Below are 21,094 nucleotides of genomic sequence, written 5' to 3' on the forward strand. Positions count from 1 at the left end.
CAGAACTGAAAAAGCATGTGCGAGCATGGAGGCCTCTATCCCTACTCAGTTACACCAGCTCTGTCAGGAGGAATGGTCCAAAATTCACCCAACATATTGTGGGAAGCTTGTGGAAGGCTACCCGAAACGTTTGACCCAAGTTAAACAATTTAAAGGCAATGCTACCAAATACTAATTGAGTGTATGTATACTTCTGACCCACTGGGAACGTGATGAAAAAAATAAAATATGAAATAATTCTCTACTATTATTCTGACATGTCACATTCTTAAAATAAAGTGGTGATCATAACTGACTGAGTTTAAATGTATTTGGCTAAGGCGTACGTAAACTTCCGACTTCAACTCTATTTACAAAAAAATATATGTGGGATTGGAAATGATGCAGACAATTACGTTGATGGAATCCATAATCTATCTGCAACATTAAAGTTGATCTCCCGCAAAATAAAAAATACTAATAACATCAGAAAAATTTGGAACATAAGTAGGTTACACCGAACATTGTGTGACAGACTGTGTGAAAAAGAAGAAGCTGACCAGGAGATGGCATTTACAGTTATATATTAACCTTCTAGTTTGCTGAAGATATGATGACAATGAGTTGAACCTCACATGTGCAATATGAAAATATCTAGATCATTGTTACAAAACCTGTGGACTCTTTGCACATAATAATTATGAGCTGTCCAATTGAATGTTCTGTGATAATGATAATACAAAATCAAGTCTCTTTTTCATGTTGTTCATTTTATTTTCTTCAGACACCCTCACACAACCAATATTTCAACAACCAAAACAAACCACTAAACCATTAGAAGTCTTAACTCTGAAAATAAGACAATATTTTTTTCTCAAACATGTACAGTGCTACACATATACACACACAAGATGGGAAGATTCAGAAACAAACCACTTTAATAGAAATTGGAGCTTGGGAGTATAGAAAGACAGATATAATACCACACCAAGTGATCCAGGCCGATAGGTAGAGCATATTTACAGACATCCCTTCAATTTACTATAGAACAACAATAATGTACATTGCAGATTTACTCTTGCTTTGGTTTTACATTTGTGTACATACAGTATTGATATGAGTCTGTATAGCACTTGGGGTAACGCTTAAACTTTTAGCTATTTGGACTAGCTCCCTACATGATGGAGTCACTGATAAGTAGATTGCTCTTAGATGTAAATTGATATTTAGGGGACTTTGAGCAGTTCTGGACCGATTCCGAACAACATTTTTGTGTATAGAGCGCTCTGTGAACGGCACAACATAAATTGCTGTGAACTCCGTGAAAGCTCTGGTTGTCTCCGCCCTCAGCTGACATGCAGTATGTGAAATTGCATGTGAAACGGAGAGCCTAGCGATGGCAGATAAAGCAGTCTCATCTCGCTGTAATGTTCTCAGGTGGATTTAGAGCTCACAACATGAAAAAATACAAAATTATTTCGTAGAATTGAAACAATGTCACTTTCTCTTGGTCACATAGGGACGAAATCACTTTGTGCTTAAAGCTGGCGTCACGAGTCTGCTGGAATTTGAATGGCGTCTCTGCGTCTCTCAGAGGATGTTGGGTGAAAAGTCTCTGCCGTCAGTTATTTGAAATGATGCCAATTTTGTATAATCATATTTATTTTAGTTATAAGGTGAAATCTTAGAGTAAGTCGTTTATAATTTCATTGTTACTATATTTTGAAAGCATTTCAATAATTAAAATCCATATTTCCCCACTTTTGTTGAATAGGAAAACAAATACACACATACATATATATGATGTTTCATATTTGCACTGTGTACTTGAGCTTGTATCCTCAGCTTGTATTATTGTATCCTCCTCCTTGTATCCTCAGCTAAGCATTAGCTGGTATTGTTTATGGCCCTCTCATAATAAATAATTACTTTTGGGTATGTCTATTTAGACGGAAATCTACATTTTGACATTACATTTAACAGGTTTTAAGAAATAGAGACAACTGGTTGACCACCATGTGGAATGTTGTAAACTACAACTCGTACAATGCACTGCTTTTATGAGTGCAGTGACAGTGTGAGGTCAGATCAGCATAGAAATAATGGACCATATCAGCCCTAGATACTATCATCATATGGTGTTTACTGGCCCTCATTTCAACAGTCTTATTTTAGGGCTAGATTCAATCTGTATCGCAGAAACCAATTTAAGGGTAATTTCCTATTGAGCCGACATGCAGCGTTTTCCGTGAACACAGTCTCCGTGAAAGCGGGAACATTGCCTTTAAATTTCGAGCTATAATGCGGATCTTCCACAATAATTCTTCGATATGGATTGAATTCAACCTTTAATGTCTCTGCATATTCATGACCCCACAGATAGTGTTGGTTGGGATCCTCATAAACGTGTCTCTCCAGTCTTGCCTGGTGACCTGCCCCCTGTGGGGGTGACCTGAGTTGGTCTATGCTCCCCCAGGATGGCAGCGATTAGAGCCTCTGGGGCTGAGACCCCACCTCCAGGGGACACAGGGCTGCGGGGGGAGAGCGGGCTGATGGGCGATGGCAGGGTGTCCTGGGTGGACACCAGGCGCTCCTTCTTAGCAGCAGAGCAGGGCGAGCGGCTGCTTGGGAGCCCCTCTAGGGGACGAGGGTGCAGGCTGAGGCTCTGCAGGGAGGGCATGGGGGTGTTGGAGTGAGCAGGACTGTGGCTGCGGCGGTGGCGATGGTGGTGTTTTATTTTTCCAGGGCTTGGGCTGCGGGAGCTAGCAGGGGCCAGCAGGACCAGTGTGCTGTCATCCTCCGAGCTGACGTCAGAACTGTCTGAGCGGCATACTGTTGTGGCTGTCGGGCTGCGCACAGGAACATGGATCTACAGGAGATGGAGGAAGTTTGGGTAAGAGAAAAGTGTGGTAGGGAACAAAATTAGGAGAAAAGTAGAAATATCCAGCAGAACTGAATGGCAGACAGCAACTGCTTTATTCTCTGTTCATTGAACACCACAGGAAGGAAAACGTCAGGAAGGGTCCTGACCTGAAAGGGCGATGTCACACCGATAATAGTGTTCATGTTATTACTGTAGAAACCCAAAATGTATTCCCCTGCATCCCTGGGTAAATCCTCCTCTGTAAATGTCACCTGAGAGAAAGGGGAAGAGAGTGAAGAAAACTACAAATAGAGAAAATGGAAACATAGTCAGTGGATGTGTGGATAAATGTTTTCTCATCTCAATGGATGTCTGAGGTTGAGTTTGTGGGAGTATGTTAGTCAGGCTTTGTATCATACCTGTGACCCATGATCTGCTTTGGCCCACACATATGTTACATAGTCCTTGTGATGTTTGAACCCAACCTGTGTAGACAAATCACAGACTTCAATTGACCATGGAACAATTATGCATAGCCCTAATAAACTATAGATATTGTGTGAGAGAAAATATGAAATCGCACTGCCTTGAAGTTGAAGTCACAGTTACCTTGTATATTGCAACCCAGTCCCATGAGCTGCGCTGGACGTTGGACATCACAGTGAATCTGACTGTAGCGTCAGAAACCTTAGTCCACTCCTTCACATACTCTAACGTTACAAGAGGAAGGTCCACTTTAAATGGGAACTGAGGGAGAGAGCATGAGAGTGAAAAATAAACAGAGATAGAAAGATCATTTCAGAGGGTGATTCTTATGTGATGACTTTCTAAGGCTATAATGTAAAAGTAAAGGTTTTTCACCATATCTGGATAAACATCAAACACTGACTGCTGGGGTGAGAGTCCAGGGGTCACAGGGAGGTTGGACTTACATGTAATGAGAAGACAGCAGAGACAGGCTTGTGATCGCTGCAGGTGTAGCCCATGTGACTGCGGTAGGAATGTTGCACCACCTTGGTTGCCCCACCCAGCCAAGAGGTCAGGCCATGCTGCAGCGCAGCATTGTGGCTAGGAACAGGGGAGCCCGTACAACGCAGACGCCACAGGATACGGTCTGTCCATGCTGGCTTTCGCTTCTTACTGCTGTGAGAGGAACAAAGAGAGAGATAAGTGGGAATTGGAGGTCAGTGAATCCGTCAATAGAGGTGTTAATATGAAACCAATAACTTGACAACTGATTTTGCTGCACTCATTATATCTAAGGCAAGGTCTGTAACCTGATTTGATGTGTGCATAAATGTGAGAAGTAAGCGTATGTAACCAGGTGTTGAATGCATGTACCCAGGATACAGAAACCTTACCTTAGGTTCAGGGTCACCTCAGTCATGACTCCCATGATCGGCCAAGCTGATTAGTATACGTTCAAAGTGGTAACCCAAAATAAATAAAAACAAAAGAAAACTACAAAGAATGTATGAATGTTTACGTATATATATATGTATATGGGTATATGTATGTATATAGATATATATTTACCCCAAAAATATATGGGGGATTGGAAATGATGCAGACAATTACATTGATGGAAGCAAGAATCTATCCGCAATATTAAAGCTGATCCCCCCCCCCCCCCCCCCAAAAAGAAAACTACAAAGAGGCACGCCTAAAATAAAGAGGCTAACTAACACAAAACAACACCAAACACTGACAGGCTGAGAGGCATCTGGTCACACACACACACACACGTCATCCTTATTGCTCACACCCGTCAACTTCTCCAGGCTTCCTGGCAGAGCACAGCCCTTGACCCGGTTGGTGCTGCCACCTGGGGATGGAGTGTGGACGTGTATCCTGGTGGTGCGTTGCCTAACTGTGTCCTAACACTAAACTACCCCCTATATCATAGCAAGTCATTAAAAAGGGAGCGTCACATCAATCACACACCATTTATTGCTCTACACAGTATCACATACCTGGTGTCGTATGTGTGTGTCCCCACATCAAACTTATATGTGGGGGGGAATTTGAGAGGGCCTTCTAAGAAGCCGTCTAAGATGGACTCACTGTTTTTGGCTATGTTGAGCTGCAAAACAAACATGTGAGAATGAAGAGAAAGAGAGCAAGGGAAAGAGAGACATAGACAATACAATTGAATCATCAAAATAGTTTGCTTGACTTGATGCAGCCACTGTGATTGAATATTATTGGGTGTAGGTTCATTTTTGTTGTTGCTATAGCTATCTCTGCTGATAATTAACCAACAGTCATTATTTTCAAAGATAAACATATATTCCATTTGGTACACTGTTTTCAAAGATAAACATGACTTCAATTTGGTACACTGTTTTCAAAGATAAACATGACTTCAATTTGGTACTCTGTTTTCAAAGAAAATTCCATTTGGACTCTTTTTTTTAATGTCAAATAACTGACAGATTTCTCACCTGGTCTCTCTCCCACAGCAAAGGTAGTTTATTGCTGTCAATGGCACTCTTCACCACATGAATGTCATAGTCCTCTATGCGGAAGTTAAGATCTCCAAACCAGAACACCACGCTGGGAGAAGAACACAGGACCATTTCACCACTCTATGAGCCAACAACTGATCATCAGAACACCAGGCTCAAAGATGTCGTCGGAGGGTAGGGCTGCCGTCTTATAGGCTCTTAAGCAACCATGCTATTTTGTTAGTTTTTCCGCATTGTTCGTAACTTGTTTTGTACATAATGTTGCTGCTACCGTCTCTTGTGACCGATAAAAGAGCTTCTGGACATCAGAACTGGGATTACTCACCTCAAATTGGACGAGGAGTTATTCTTCAATGAGTCGGACGCGAAGGATATACTACGAACACCTGACCAGGCCCAGATCCCTGTGATTCGCTGGAAAAGGAAATGTAGGTTTCGCGGAAAGAGATCAGGATGCCTTGTGAGGATCAGGCGACGAGTGGCTAATCTGCCCTTGCCTTCCATTATGCTAGCTAACATTCAATCGCTGGAAAATAAATGGGACGAACTGAAAGCACATATATCCTACCAACGGGACATTAAAAACGGTAATGTCTTATGTTTCACCCAGACGTGGCTGAATGACGACATTAAGAACATACAGCTGGCGGGTTATACACTCTTTCGGCAGGACAGAACAGCAGCCTCTGGTAAGACACGGGGCGGTGGCCTGTGCATATTTGTAAAGAATAGCTGGTGCATGATATATAAGGAAGTATCAGGGTTTTACTCGCCTAAGGTAGAGTATATCATGATAAGCTGTAGACCACACTATCTACCTAGAGCGTTTTCATCTGTATTTTTCATAGCTGTCTACATGACACCACAGACCGAGGCTGGCACTAAAATCGCACTCAATGAGCTGTATTCCGCCATAAGCAAACAGGAAAATGCTCAGGCGGCGCTCCTAGTGGCCGGGGACTTTAATGCAGGGAAACTTAAATCAGTTTTACCTCATTTCTATCAGCATGTTAAATGTGCAACCAGAGGGGAAAAAATTCTAGACCAGTTTTTCTCCACACACAGAGACACGTACAAAGCTCCCCCTCGCCCTCCATTTGGCAAATCTGATCATAACTCTATCCTCCTGATTCCTGCTTACAAGCAAAAATGAATGCAGGAAGCACCAGTGACTCGGTCTATAAAAAAGTGGTCAGATGAAGCAGATGCTAAACTAGAGGACTGTTTTGCTAGCACAGACTAGAATATGTTCCCGGGATTCCTCCGATGGCATTGAGGAGTACACCCCATCAGTCACTGGCTTTATCAATAAGTGCATCGAGGACGTCGTCCCCACAGTGACCGTACGTACATACCCCAACCAGAAGCCATGGATTACAGGTGACATTCACACTGAGCTCAAGGCTAGAGCTGCCGCTTTCAAGGAGTGGGACTCTAACCCGGAAGCTTATAAGAAATCGCGCTATGCCCTCCGATGAACCATCAAACAGGCAAAGTGTCTATACAGGACTTAGGAAAAATCGTACAACACCGGCGGATGTGGCAGGGCTTGCAAACTATTACAGACTACAAAGGGAAGCACAGCCGAGAGCTGCCCAGGAACACAAGCCTACCAGACGAGCTAAATCACTTCTATAATCACATCGAGGCAAGTAACACTGAAACATGCATGAGAGCATCAGCTGTTCCGGACGACTGTATGAATCAAGCTCTCTGCAGCCGATGTGAGTAAGACCTTTAAACAGGTCAACATTCACAGGCCACTGGGCCAGACGGATTACCAGGACATGTACTCCGAGCATGCACTGACCAACTGGCAAGTGTCTTCACTGACATTTTCAACCTCTCCCTGTCTGAGTCTGTAATACCAACATGTTTCAAGCAGACCACCATAGTCCCTGTGCCCAAGAACACTAAGGTATAACCTGCCTAAATGACTACCAACCCGTAGCACTCATGTCTGTAGCTATGAAATGCTTTGAAAGGCTGGTCATGGCTCACATCAACACCATTATCCCAGAAACCCTAGACACGCTCCAATTTGCATACCTAATCCAACAGATCCACAGATGATACAATCTCTATTGCACGCCACACTGCCCTTTCCCACAAATTAACAAGACAGTCGTGAAGAGGGCACGACAAAACCTTTTCCCCCTCAGGAGACTGAAAAGATTTGGCATGGGTCCTCAGATCCTCAAAAGGTTTTCCAGCTGCACCATTGAGAGCATCCTGACCGGTTGCATCACTGCCTGGTATGGCAACTGCTCGGCCTCCGACTGCAAGGTACTACTGAGGGTAGTGCGTACGGCCCAGTACATCACCGTTGCCAATCTTCCTGCCATCCAGGACCTCTATACCAGGCAGTGTCAAATGAAGGCCCTAAAAATTGTCAAAGACTCCAGCCACCCTAGTCATAGACTGTTCTCTCTGCTACCGCACGGCAAGCGGTACCAGAGCGCCAAGTCCAAGAGGCTTCTAATCAGCTTCTACCCCAAGCCATAGGACTCCTGAACAGCTAATGGCTACCCAGACTATTTGCATTGCCCCCACCCCACGCTGCTGCTACTCTGTTATTATCTATGCATAGCCACTTTAATAACTCTACCTACATGTACACAATTACCTCAATTACCCCCCGCACATTGACACATTGATTCTGTACCGGTACACCCTGTATATAGCCCCGCTATTGTCATTTACTGCTGCTCTTTAATGATTTGTTATTCTTATCTCTTAATTTTTTAGGGATTTTCTTAAAACTGCATTGTTGGTTAAGGGCTTGTAAGTAAGCATTTCACTGTAAGGTCTACCTACACCTGTTGTATTCGGGGCATGTGACAAATAACATTTCATTTGATTTGATAATTATGACCAGGAGTATTTCCTGACCACACATGACCGAACCACCTGACCTGACCACCTGACCTTGACCACATTAAAAAACTATTAGATTTTTTTTTTAAAGTGTGAAACTTTACTTGAAACCCAGTTTCATAGCACGTTATGACACGGGCATAACCATGTCATAACTTGTCATAATCTGTCATAATATCGTTCTAACATTGTCATGACATATTTTTACACATATATTGCGTTATTGTATGGCTGGTTATGACACCTACATAAGTGTCCAAACCCATATTTATTCAAAATATTTTTTTCCCTGCCAAGACGTTTCCTTTATTTGAAAGTTTGTTTCTTAAATCATTTGTTGTTGTAATTAATGTTTTTTCATCATATTTTAAATAACTTGTAGAAAATACACTTTATGACACTCATGAAACATTATGACCACCCTGTGTCACTTACTTAGACTAAGAAAATACAATTTATGACACTGTCAAGAAGCATTATCACATATATCCTCTCTAGGTTTCTTCCTCAATTCCTGCCTTTCTAGGGCGCTTTTCCTCGTCACCGTGCTTCTACTGTACATCTGCATTGCTTGCCTTTTGGGGTTTTAGGCTGGGTTTCTGTATAAGCACTTTGTGACATCTGCTGACGTAACATGTATAAATACATTTGATTGATTGAGATAGGCCTGTCACGTAAATGCTCTTATGTCAGTCATCAGTCAAAAAGAGGATGTCTTGTCCTGCTCCTGAAATATACTCCTGTATTCATCCCAGTCATCAGCAACAGTGCATTGGGGTAGGTGAATGTCTGATATCAACGGGGTGCGCATATACAATGCTAATTTAATATGGTCCAAAAAATAATAATGATATAACATAAACATACTGTCGACATGTAGGATGTGGTGTAATGGAATGTTTTGCCTTGTGTGGTAGGTTATGTGGGTTTTACACTCTTATGTAGGTGTCATAACCAGCCATATAATAACTACTGTGCTTGGTTTTGTGGGTTTTGACAGTCTTATGTAGGTGTCATAACCTGCCATAAAAAATGCAATATATGTCACAACAGGTCTAAATATATGCTATGACAGGTCTAAATATATGCTGACAAGTTATGTCAGCTTTTATTACATGGTTATGACTGTGTCATAATGTGTTATAATGCTGGGTTATCAAGTAAAAGGTCACCAAAAAAACTCCCATAGGTGGTCAGGTGGGATAAACTCCTGGTCCTAGACATACTGTTTACATCAGCCCTCTCCAATCAAAATGACCCACTCGTGGTCCAGCACACCCGAGGCGGTCCCGCCCTCAAACTGCTGTTGCTGCAGAATGCTTCCAAAGTCCTCCATGCGCTGCTCCAGGTTCCGCATGTGAGCCGGCAGATGACAGTTCAGGAAACACACCGGGTGGCCGAACATCGTCATCCTCGCACTTACACCCCCTTTATTACCCTGGGGGAGGGGAATAGAGAGAGAGTATGAAAATGTAACATACACTGATGGATAAAAGATGGATGCTCTACCAGCCTTTAATCAAACATCCACTGTGATAAGGATGAAAGGACAGATGGCATTTTGGTATCGTCTGCATCACAGAGCCAGACAGTCCTGCTGCACTGACCTCAGGGAGAAGGAGACTGCTCCGGCAGCCAGAACTGATGCTGACATCAACACGCTCAGGAAGGTCACGTACGCACACGCATGCACACACACACACCTCTTTTCTCTCTCCCTGGCATATTAACATATTTTGATGCAATTTAAAAGCTACAGTGCATTCAGAAAGTATTCAGACCTCTTAACTTTTTCCATATTTTGTTACGTTACAGCCTTATTCTAAAATGGATTACATTTATTTATGTCCTCATCAATCTACACACAATACCCTATAATCACAAATCAAAAACAGTTTTTTAGAAAGTTTTGCAAATGTATTACAGATAAAAAACAGATACGGTATTGACATACACTTTGCTATGAGACTCAGATGCATCATGTTTCCATTGATCATCCTTGAGATGTTTCTACAACTTGATTGGAGTCCACCTGTGGTAAATTCAATTGATTGGACATGATTTGGAAAGGCACACACCTGTCTATATAAGGTCCCACAGTTGACAATGCATGTCAGAGCAAAAACCAAGCCATGAGGTCGAAGGAATTGTCCATAGAGCTCCGAGACAGGATTGTGTCGAGGGAAGGGTGCCAAAAAATGTCTGCAGCATTGAAGGTCCCCAAGAACACAGTGGCCTCCATCATTCTTAATGGAAGAAGATTGGAACCACCAAGACTCTTCGCTGTTCGCCCGGCCAAACTGAGCAATCGGGGGAGAAGGGCCTTGGTCAGGGTGGTGACCAAGAACCCGATGGTCACTCTGACAGAGCTCCAGAGTTCCTCTGTGGAGATGGGAGAAGCTTTCAGAAGGACAACCATCTCTGCAGGACTCCACCAATCAGTTATTTATGGTACAGTGGCTAGACGGAAGCCACTCCTGAGTAAAAGGCACATGACAGCTCGCTTGGAGTTTGCCAAAAGGCACCTAAAGGACTCCCAGACCATGAGAAACAAGATTTAACTCTTTGGCCTGAATGCCAGGCGTCACGTCTGGAGAAAACCTGGCACCATCCCTACTGTGAAGCAAGGTGGTGGCAGCATCATGCTGTGTGGGTGTTTTTCAGAGGCAGGGACTTGGAGACTAGTCACGATCGAGGGAAAGATGAACAGCTCAAAGTACAGAGAGATCCTTGAAGAAAACCTGCTTTAGAGTGCTCAGGACCTCAGACTGAGGCAAAGGTTCACCTTCCAACAGGACAACGACCCTAAGCACACAGTCAAGACAACGCAGGAGTGGCGTCGGGGTACGTTTTTGAATGTCCTCGAGTGGCCCAGCCAGAGCACAGACTTGAACCCGATCAAACTTTTCTGGAAAGACCTGAAAATAGCTGTGCAGTGACACTCCCCATCCAACCTGACAGAGCTTGAGAGGATCTGCAGAGAAGAATATGAGAAACTCTTCAACTACAGGTGTGCGAAGCTTGTAGCATCATATCCAAGAAGACTCAAGGCTGTAATCACTGCCAAAGGTGCTTCAACAAAGTTCTGAGTAAAGGGTTTGAATACTTATATAAATGTGATATTTAAGTTATTTTTTATAAATTTGCCAAAATGTCTAAAAACCTATTTTTGGTTTATTATTATGGGCTATTGTGTGTAGATTGAAAAACAACAACAATTTAATACATTTTAGAATAAGGCTGTAACATAACAAAATATGGAAAAAGTCAAGGGGTCTGAATATTTTCCGTATACACTGTACGTATTTGTGAACAAGGGTTTTTGGACTCTACATTTAACAACAAGCTCCTATTTTAGAGCAGGGGTTGCCAGGGTGACACTCACCCAGTAGCCCCCGAGGCCTGTACGTGTTTTTTCTGTCTGCAAACCCCTCAGAAATGGAAGATGACAACATTTTGAGAACACCAGCAACAGCACCCCCTGCATACGCTGGGACGTCACCTATAGCGATAGAGGGGGAGGTGAGAGGGAGAGAGAGAGAGGGAGAGAGAGAAATAGAGAGTAACTGTATCCACAGAGATTGAGACAGTGGACTGGCCTGGCACAACATTGCGAGTTAACTCTTTACTGACCAGCACATATCCAAATCGACTCAGTGTGTCCATGCAGAGTTCACTCCACTGGTCGGTGAAGAGAGCATCCTTCAGCCGCTTGTTAATCATAGAGTTCACTTCCTGTAGCCTGAGTGGGGAGGAAGAGAGGAAGAACAACTCATAACTCAGTGGGAGGAGAAGAGGAATAAGGAGAATGTTTGGATGATTAGATGAGGTGACATCAGTAGTAGATGAGAGATCAGAACAGTGATAGAGGTATGATGGAGGAGACATTGAATGCTGGCAACATTTTGATTGGAGCAGAAGCTCACCCAATGATAAACATGTCTGTGCTCCCATCGCCAGCATGCGGCCCAAACAGAGAGGTGATGTCATCAGGAGGAAGAGCAGAGCCCACATTCCATGTGACAATGTGAACCCTATCAGAGGACGACACAGGGGGTAATGCACATCCTACATTATCAGTAAAACTACATACATTAGTTAAAATTTACATACACTACATGCCCAAAATTATGTGGATACCTGCTCGTCGAACATCTCATTCCAAAATCATGGGCAGTAATATGGAGTTGCTCCCCCCTTTGCTGCTATAACAGCCTCCACTCTTCTGGGAAGGCTTTCCACTAGATGTTAGAACATTGCTGCGGGGACTTTTATTTATTTTTTATTTTACCTTTATTTAACTAGGCAAGTCAGTTAAGAACAAATTCTTATTTTCAATGACGGCCTAGGAACAGTGGGTTAACTGCCTGTTCAGGGGCAGAATGACAGATTTGTACCTTGTCAGCTCGGGGGTTTGAAACTTGCAACCTTCCGGTTACTAGTCCAACGCTCTAACCACTAGGCTACCCTGCCGCCCCACTTGCTTGGGCGATTAGGCCTAGCTCGCAGTCAGCATTCCAATTCATCCCAAAGGTATTCGATGGGGCTGAGGTCAGGGCTCTGTGCAGGCCAGTCAAGTTCTTCCACACCGATCTCGACAAACCATTTTTGTATGGACCTCGCTTTGTGCACGGGGGCATTGTCATGTTGAAACAGGAAAGGGCCTTCCCAAAACTGTTGCCGCTAAATTACAAGCACAGAATCATTCAGAATGTAATTGCATGCTGTAACGTTAAGATATCCCTTCACTGGAACTAAGAGGCCTAGCCCGAACCATGAAAAACTGCCCCAGACCATTATTCGTACTCCACCAAACTTTACAGTTGGCACTATGCATTGAAGAAAGTTGCGTTCTCCTGGCATCCTCCAAATACAGATTTGTCCGTCAGACTGCCAGATGGTGAAGCGTGATTCCTCACTCAAGAGAACGTGGTTCCACTGCTCTAGAGCCAACTCTTGGCATTGCGCATGGTAATCTTAGGCTTGTATGCGGCTGCTCGGCCATGGAAATCCTAACGAACAGTTCTTGTGCGGACGTTGCTTCCAGAGACATTTTGGAACTTGGTAGTGAGTGTTGCAACCGAGGACTGATGCTTTTTACGCGCTACGCACTTCAGCACTCAGCGGCCCTGTTCTGTGAGCTTGTGTGGCCTACCACTTCGCTGCTGAGCTGTTCTTACTCCTAGACGTTTCCACTTCACAATAACAGCACTTACAGTTGACCGGGGCAGCTCTAGCAGGGCAGAGATCTGACGAACTGAGTTGTTGGAAAGGAGGCATCCTATGATGGTGCCACGTTGAATGTCACTAAGCTCTTCAATATGTGCCATTCTACTGCCAGTGTTTGTCTATGGAGATTACATGTCGGTGTGTTCGATTGTATACACCTGTCAGCAACGGGTGTGGCTGAAATAGCTGAATCCACTAATTGGAAAGGGGTGTCTACATACTTTTGTAGTGTAGATTTGCAATCATAACTGTGCAGTAATGTAATTATTGTGTAATAATGTATAGCTCAATGTTAAGTGTTGAACCCATACTGTACTCTTACTTGACTCAAAATGTCAAGTGACCAGTGAACATATTATAGCCAATCCCTTGACCCTAGGGTAAATGGAGACTATAAACTGCACCTACAGGAACAATCCAATCTAATATCAGTAAAAGTGGTTGTGAATGAACAGAAGGGGAGAGAGAGAGAGAACTGTCTGGGACCTCTGTCAAGGAAATGTGCAGCCTGTATGCATTCTGTCTAGTTCAGATGGTTCTTACTGAGATGAATGGCATTTGATTCATATGACACATTCTGGCTCATATCAACCCATCATCCTGCAAATGGCTTCTATACCGGAGGCTGGGTTCTGCCTAGCTCGTTTGCCATGCCAAGGACGGAAAGAGAGAACAATCTCCATGGAGACAACAACATGTTACTGTATTTAGTCAGGGAGTAGAACAAAAACTTTAGAACAAATGTAATATACGGTGGGCATGCTACTGAAATAGTACTTGGCGTCATCATTCGTGATCTGTCTCACCTGAAGCCGTAATCTGTTTCTCCTTCAGTCTTGTCAGTCTGTAGCTGGTTCTTCACAGCGCCCCCATGGGATCTGGTCCCCTGGGGTTGTGGACTGGAGCCTGGTTTGGGGCTGAGGCTGGATGGTGGGGTGAGGCAAGGCTGAGGCAGGTTAGGCTGTGGGATGAGGTAAGACTGGCTGGTGTAAGGCTGAGTGCTATGAGGACTCTGAGGACTGCGGGACAACTGGGAAGACTCTGTGGGGGACTGGGACAGGGAGATGGGGCTGTGTGGTCCAGGAATGCGGTTTGGAATAAAGGCCTTATCCTTCATATCAGCCTCTGGACCTCTGGAGGAATTCAGTGCAGTAGGTCTGGGACGGCTGATGTTGACTGGAACTGCAGCACTGGACCCAGGCTGTACATGCTCCGGCCTCACCGGGTCTAGCATCTCACGTACACCTGAGGCCTGAAATGGACCCATTCCTGGGAGTTTCCCAGATCCCACTATGGGACAGGTCATAGAGGTGTCCCGGGCTGTTGGCTGTAGGGGTAGAGCAGGTCCTGGAACAGCATTCAATCCAGGTTGTCTAGAGACTCTTGCTGGATCTATACTGCTTTGTTTCTGCTGCATTTGATCCATCAACCTGATTAGTAACCACAAATCACGTGGAAGGGATGGGAGAGCGTTTGTTAGATAAAGAGATTGAACAGATGGGAGAGCAATTACAAGAGAGAGGAATGTGCAGTCTGCTGAGCTGGTTGTGTAACCGATGCAAATGTAGAATGAGAAGATGAGAGACCTGTGTTTGTTGACCTCATCCCCCTCTGGTCACAGACTGTCTCCATCTAACACCGAACCCTGTGGCCTGACTGGGAGGGGGAATTGGCATGGAGCCAGAAGGGGGTAGGGGAACTGGCTCACACGGAGTACCTGTCCACCTCCTGCCCCCAGTCCCCAGACATCACAGCTGACATCATAACCATACTAAACCATAGGCATTCGGTGGGAACCAACTTTCTACCCCAATCCATGTCTACTTTCCTGTTGCTTAGCAACACATTTCAGTCCCCTAGTCCAACCCCATTTCTATCCCATTACTCCCTGCTCATTTCCCTCCTTGCATCTTCCCTTTCAACTACTGTATGTTATGGAGGGGAAGGGTGGACTTTTCTACTCTTCAAACTAATCTATCGTGCCCCTAAGAAAATGCAGGTAGAACAATGTATATCTCTAAACACACTCTAACACACACACTATGTGTGGCAGCGAGAGTCTCAGACAGAACACTAAGCCACTGCAGCAGTAGATATAGCACAAGAACACAATGGGTCACATGACATTAAGTAGGCTACATAGTAGCCCTCACTCTATGAGAATCAGCCTATAAGATGCCAGTGGCAGCAAGAACAGCTCACTTACCAAAACATATTGTTTGTCCGCCAACCTCCATAAATTAAATACCTCCCCTGATTTATTCAAGACATTCAGAGGTGGCTCTGGAAACGGAAGGGTACATGTGACCACTTGAATGTGCAAGGGTAGCCTAAACATAATAGATTGTGGTTGTGGTCATGGAAGGTGTGTCATTGTCAATAAAGCAATATATTGGAAAGAAAAAAGCCATCACAAATGTTGTTGTTAGTGGCTATATACATGTTGATTCAGCCATTGAATGGACAGCCATCGATCACGTGACACCAATCATTACTATGTGAAGACTCAATAGCACATTGAAGCCAAATGGTGTTGGTTAAGATGGCATCTCATGGATACATAACATGCACAGTTTGAGGTACTCCAGGAAGTGCCGTTGCAGGCTAGCTCAGTGCTACCCTTTCTCATTGAGTAACTCAAGTTGAAGGTGGCTGGGGTACTGCAGGCTGCTAATAGAAATTCAATAATCCTTATCATTTATCTTGTGTGCAATTTTGAAATAAATCGGTTGAAGAGCATACATCTGGTGTATTAGAAGCAATTACGTGCCATGATTGTCTTTGATTTCTTTTTTTCCGCAAAGATTGCCATTTTCCCATTCACTACAGTGTTTGCTGACAATGCCTGTAGTACCGTGGTCGGCCTTGAACATCCGTGGCTTCAATGAGAGGGAAGCCACGGAAGCCCTCGTTATCCCCTAGTTTCAGAAGAGGTGGAGTCATATAGGTGGACTACAAGTGACCTACAGCAGCTGCAGGAAAGCCTGTCCCTTTAAGAACTCAGTGATGATGTCACAGCTATCACAAGCTGGCAGAGTGTTTAGTTCATTACCAAGCAGAGCTTGCCACCTACAGCTGTGAACACAACTCTCAGTTTTGGACATTATTTATTTTATATTTGCAGACGAAATCCTGAGAAAATCCAATCAGGAAGTGACTCTTATTTTGAAACCCCTGTCTTTTTATGCATCCCTATTGCCCATTGAAAGGGATATCAACCAGATTCCTTTTCCCGTGGCTTCCCTAAGGTGTCTACAGCCTTTAGACGTAGTTTCAGGCCTTTATTTTGAAGAATGAGCGTAAACGACTACGTTCAGTAAGTGGCCAGCTGAGGGCTCTGAGTGATTCTTGCGTAAAAGACAGAGGTAGTCATTTTTCCTCTCGCTCCTACTGAAAAGCCAATTGTCCCGGTTGATATATTATCGAATAGATATTTGAAAAACACCTTGAGGATTGATTATAAAAAACGTTTGCCATGTTTCTGTCGATATTATGGACATAATTTGGATTTTTTTTTCAGCGTTGTTGTGACCACTATTTCCGGTGGATTTCTCAACACAAGGTGACCAACAAAAGGAGGTATTTTGGGTATAAAAATAATCTTTATGGAACAAAAGGAACATTTGCTGTCTAACTGGGAGTCTTGTCAGTGAAAACATCCGAAGATCATCAAAGGTAAATGGTTAATTTGATTGCTTTTCTGATTTGTGACAAAGCTTCCTGCTGCTAGCTGGACATAATGCTATGCTAGGCTATCGATAAACTTACACAAACGCTTGTCTTGCTTTGGCTGTAAAGCATCATTTCAAAATCTGTGATGACAGGGTGATTAACAAAAGGCTAAGCTGTGTTTCACTATATTTCACTTGTGATTTCATGAATATGAATATTTTCTAGTCATATTTTTGGACCGTTGCGCTATGCTAATTAGTGTAGTTGATGACAATTGTCCCGGATCCGGGATGGGTAGTTCCAAGAGGTTCTCCAATCAACATTAAAGAATCCTAAACTGAGGAACTGTCTCTCTCACCATCTCTCTAATAGGAGTACAATCTCCATAACTTCACCTACTCAATCACTGAATAAATTCCAGAGGCATCATCCTCTAATTCATGGTCCTTAGAGTTGGATTGAGTAAACAACCTGAAGATATGGATCCGACACATACGGACCCATCCAATAAAGACATCCCCTAGCTCACCTGGGTGATTATGCTGTTGAATATCTCCCCACCACTCAGGCACCCCCATCATTAGGACAAAGGAGTAGTCGAGCGGACGGGTGCTATCAGATCCAGATAAAGTGCCAGCTTATCAGTGAGCCGCTTCCCAGATCTATCCCACTTCCAAGCAGCTATGTTGGAGGAAAGAATGAAGCTCATGGAGTTTAATGACCTACAATGCCAGCTAGAGCAAGATCACAACATCGACGCGTAGCAGCCGAAGCCAGAGAAGCTCAGCGACAACAGGAAGAAACTCAGCGTCGACAGGAGGAAGCTCATCGGGCCGGAGAAGCAATAGCTACACAATTGAACAGGCAGCGGCATCTACAGAAGGTAGCTAATGAGCTAGATCTAACCAAGCTTGTCACATCCTTTCTTAAAGAAAGAGATGAAGGTGTTGATGCAGCCAGAACCCAGATGACTCAATCAGAGCAGAGGAGCCCCTCACCAGCACTGTCTGATGAATCATGTGACAGCTTTGCGTCTATCCCACTCACACAACCACAACACGCCAACCTAGGAGAAAGAGGCGTAGCCTATGAAGACTCATATCATCTTTCCCTGCCTACCCGGGGCACTCATCAGCAGCTCCTGTGGTTCTGCACCTTTCTCCATCTCCTGTGGTTTCGCATCCAGCTCCTGTGAGTCTGCACCCTGCTCCAGCTCCCATGGTTACTCTCCAGCTCCCATGGTTACGCACCCTGCTCCTGCTCCCATGGTTACGCACCCTGCCTTAGCTCCCGTGGTTACGCACCCTGCTCCAGCTCCCGTGGTTACGCACCCTGCTACAGCTCCCGTGGTTACGCACCCTGCTACAGCTCCCGTGGTTACGCACCCTGCTACAGCTCCCGTGGTTACGCACCCTGCTACAGCTCCTGTGGTTCCTCACCCAGCTCCAGCTTCTGTGGTTCCGCACCCAGGATCAACACCTATGGCTCCATACACCGGACCAGCATCCGCAGCGCCATATCCTGCACCAGGATTTACACCATACCCTGTTCCAGGTGAACCCTACTTAACTGTGGGACAAAGCATACCTTATCCAGTCCCAGCAGCACCAGGCTTCCATCCAGGTTTAAGCGTGCCCTATCCCAACCGATCAGCGAAAGTAATGCCACAGGCTGTTCAACAACTTAACCTCAATACTAAGCCTGAGACCTTCACCCTCAGGACAGTTCGACAAGACGTTGTGCAACTGCAAGGTGCCTCAGTTACCTTTGACGTGTTTCCCCTGCTCAATCCTTTCAAGAAGTATCAGATATGACCGCAGACAACCTAGGTCTTTCCAAACACTCCCACCAAAAGCAATACGACCACCTCCATAAGCAGCCTTTGCCACGGGTAGCCCAAGCTCAACCTCTGCTGCTGATTGGTTCAGACATGCCTCACCTCCTGATACCCCACACAGCTACAGTGTACAGGCCCGCCTGGTGGACCCATTGCCGTCCACACCGAACTCGGCTGGTCCTTGCAAGGCCCTACTAGCTTAGTCCACACAGCACCAGCGGATTTAGTTTTTTTTACATAAAATATATTTGTGGTCATATTTGCAGGGAATATAACAAATTAAATGCCTATTATTATTGTTAAAAATGTGTTTGTGAAAAGTAATGTCAAATTCCTTATAACACCATTATACTTCCTAAACTGTTATTTATTTTTGGAAGAAAAAATGATCTAAAAATAAATATTCTCTAAAAATAAAGAATTTAAAACAATTCACGGACCACCTGCAGTACCCCCATGGACCACAGGTTGGAAACCACTTGACCTAGAGATTATTTTCTACTCAACTGTCACATATCAGAGATTACATATGATCTATAATATCACTTGATACAGGTCTACTCAGCCATGCACCTCTTTGCTATGGCACTCTGAACATTTAAAAACAAGAATGCATGATCAATCAACATGCAATAATAATCACATACAGACATGCTGTGGGGTTGCGCACACTCTCTGTGACAAATAATTTACCTTTCATCTGCAAGGTGAAATGCTTCGCCAGTGAATCGGTCTCAATCTGACGCAAGGCAGGGCATGATGAAATACTTATCCAATTGAATTAGTCCATGATATGGGACATATCTACAGGTTTTCAATCGTCAAAACACCAGCACTTTACGGTTAACGGCTTTCTTCTAGACTCATCTGAAATATACTACGCCCCGGGGAATGACAAGTCGATACCCTGGCGAATGACAGCCCGTGAGTGACACTAGCGCGACCTGTCAAAGGTGAAAAACCGGGCGCTGTTCCCGGTACGCGAGTTTAGTGTCCTAAAACGTGAAAACCAGTAGATTCGTGCCTGATGTCCAGTAAACACAGCATCCTTGAGATAGACTACTGATGGAGCTTCTGTGCGCGTGATACCGACTGTTCAATTTACGGGACAGTTGCCTGCGCCTCGATCCTGCTTACCTGCCATCTGACCAGTGCAACTGTTTTCCTAGAGAGGAACCAACATCACTTACACACCGTCTGATTAAGAATAGAGTCAGAGCTGGCGACCGTAATAAAGGAACCCAAGATGAATCTCAAACCCCCAAATTCAGTTTACATTGAGACTAGGATTACACAAATGAATTGAGCATCTGTCGTGTCAATTATGTAATTAATCCGAGAGTTAGTCTTACACCACCATACAGAGAATTAAAATGTCACAACGTCAGGCAGGTTGCTAGGCTACCTTAAAGCGCAGACTAGTGTAATGATATCGTTATTACAGGACACTGCGCAAGAGCGCCCGGAATTGGTGCCCCACGTGACCACTATGCTTGAGCGCAGTTAATCATATTTCAAGTAAAATCATTATGACAGGATTGGCAGAGATGACATAACTTTGCTGTTATGTGAACTATGATTGCCCGTTTAAACCGTAAAATGTAGGCTACTGGGATGGATCTGATTTATATCTCGTAAAACAGAGTAGGCTTATGTCATTAAACAGATTTTCAACATGTTGATGCTACCTTTTATAATTATATAAAATATATGCAACAAATTGTTCACCAACAGGTTTTTGTGACAATGCACCACACAACCAATAAGCAAAGCATGCGGACTTCGGGCACTTCAACATAATTGTTTGCGTTTTCACCACCAACATAATCAAATAGACTATGTAAATTTCAACAAACAGAAACTACATCCCTCCCTTGTACCCAGTATCAAAGGCTTGGTTTGACAATCTCTTGACTTCATATTTTTTGGTGTTTTGTAACAGATTTCTATTTTCTATTTCCATTCATCAAATGACGTTTGGATGCTGGAATTATATTTTGGACAAAAGTGCGCAGGTAACCTACAGGAGACTTTTGAAGTAGCCTAATCAGATTAAAACATGGTTACTGGTTGTGTTTATGCCACACATAAAAGGTAATACATTTTAAATGTGAAATGACAAATACTTAGGCTATATTGAATATTTAGGTTCTAAGGTGCTCAAGGAAT

At 43.9% G+C, this 21,094-nt stretch overlaps 1 protein-coding gene across 1 annotated transcript; it reads right to left on the bottom strand.

Moving 5' to 3' along the window:
* Window positions 1-740: 740 nt before the first annotated feature.
* LOC115124335 (inositol polyphosphate 5-phosphatase K-like) lies at window positions 741-20,321 on the bottom strand. Its single transcript, XM_029653753.2, has 13 exons — window positions 19,619-20,321; window positions 14,223-14,846; window positions 12,114-12,221; window positions 11,821-11,929; window positions 11,573-11,689; window positions 9,450-9,625; window positions 5,287-5,398; window positions 4,816-4,925; window positions 3,775-3,985; window positions 3,452-3,589; window positions 3,262-3,327; window positions 3,010-3,114; window positions 741-2,848 (listed from the first exon to the last, which is right to left on the bottom strand). The coding sequence occupies exons 2-13, from the start codon at window positions 14,840-14,842 to the stop codon at window positions 2,378-2,380; spliced, it is 2,343 nt and encodes a 780-aa protein (XP_029509613.1). The 5' UTR covers window positions 14,843-14,846; window positions 19,619-20,321; the 3' UTR covers window positions 741-2,377.
* Window positions 20,322-21,094: the final 773 nt, after the last annotated feature.

The sequence above is a fragment of the Oncorhynchus nerka genome, linkage group LG4 (assembly GCF_034236695.1).
Source record: "Oncorhynchus nerka isolate Pitt River linkage group LG4, Oner_Uvic_2.0, whole genome shotgun sequence".
Taxonomy (NCBI): Eukaryota; Metazoa; Chordata; class Actinopteri; order Salmoniformes; family Salmonidae; genus Oncorhynchus; species Oncorhynchus nerka.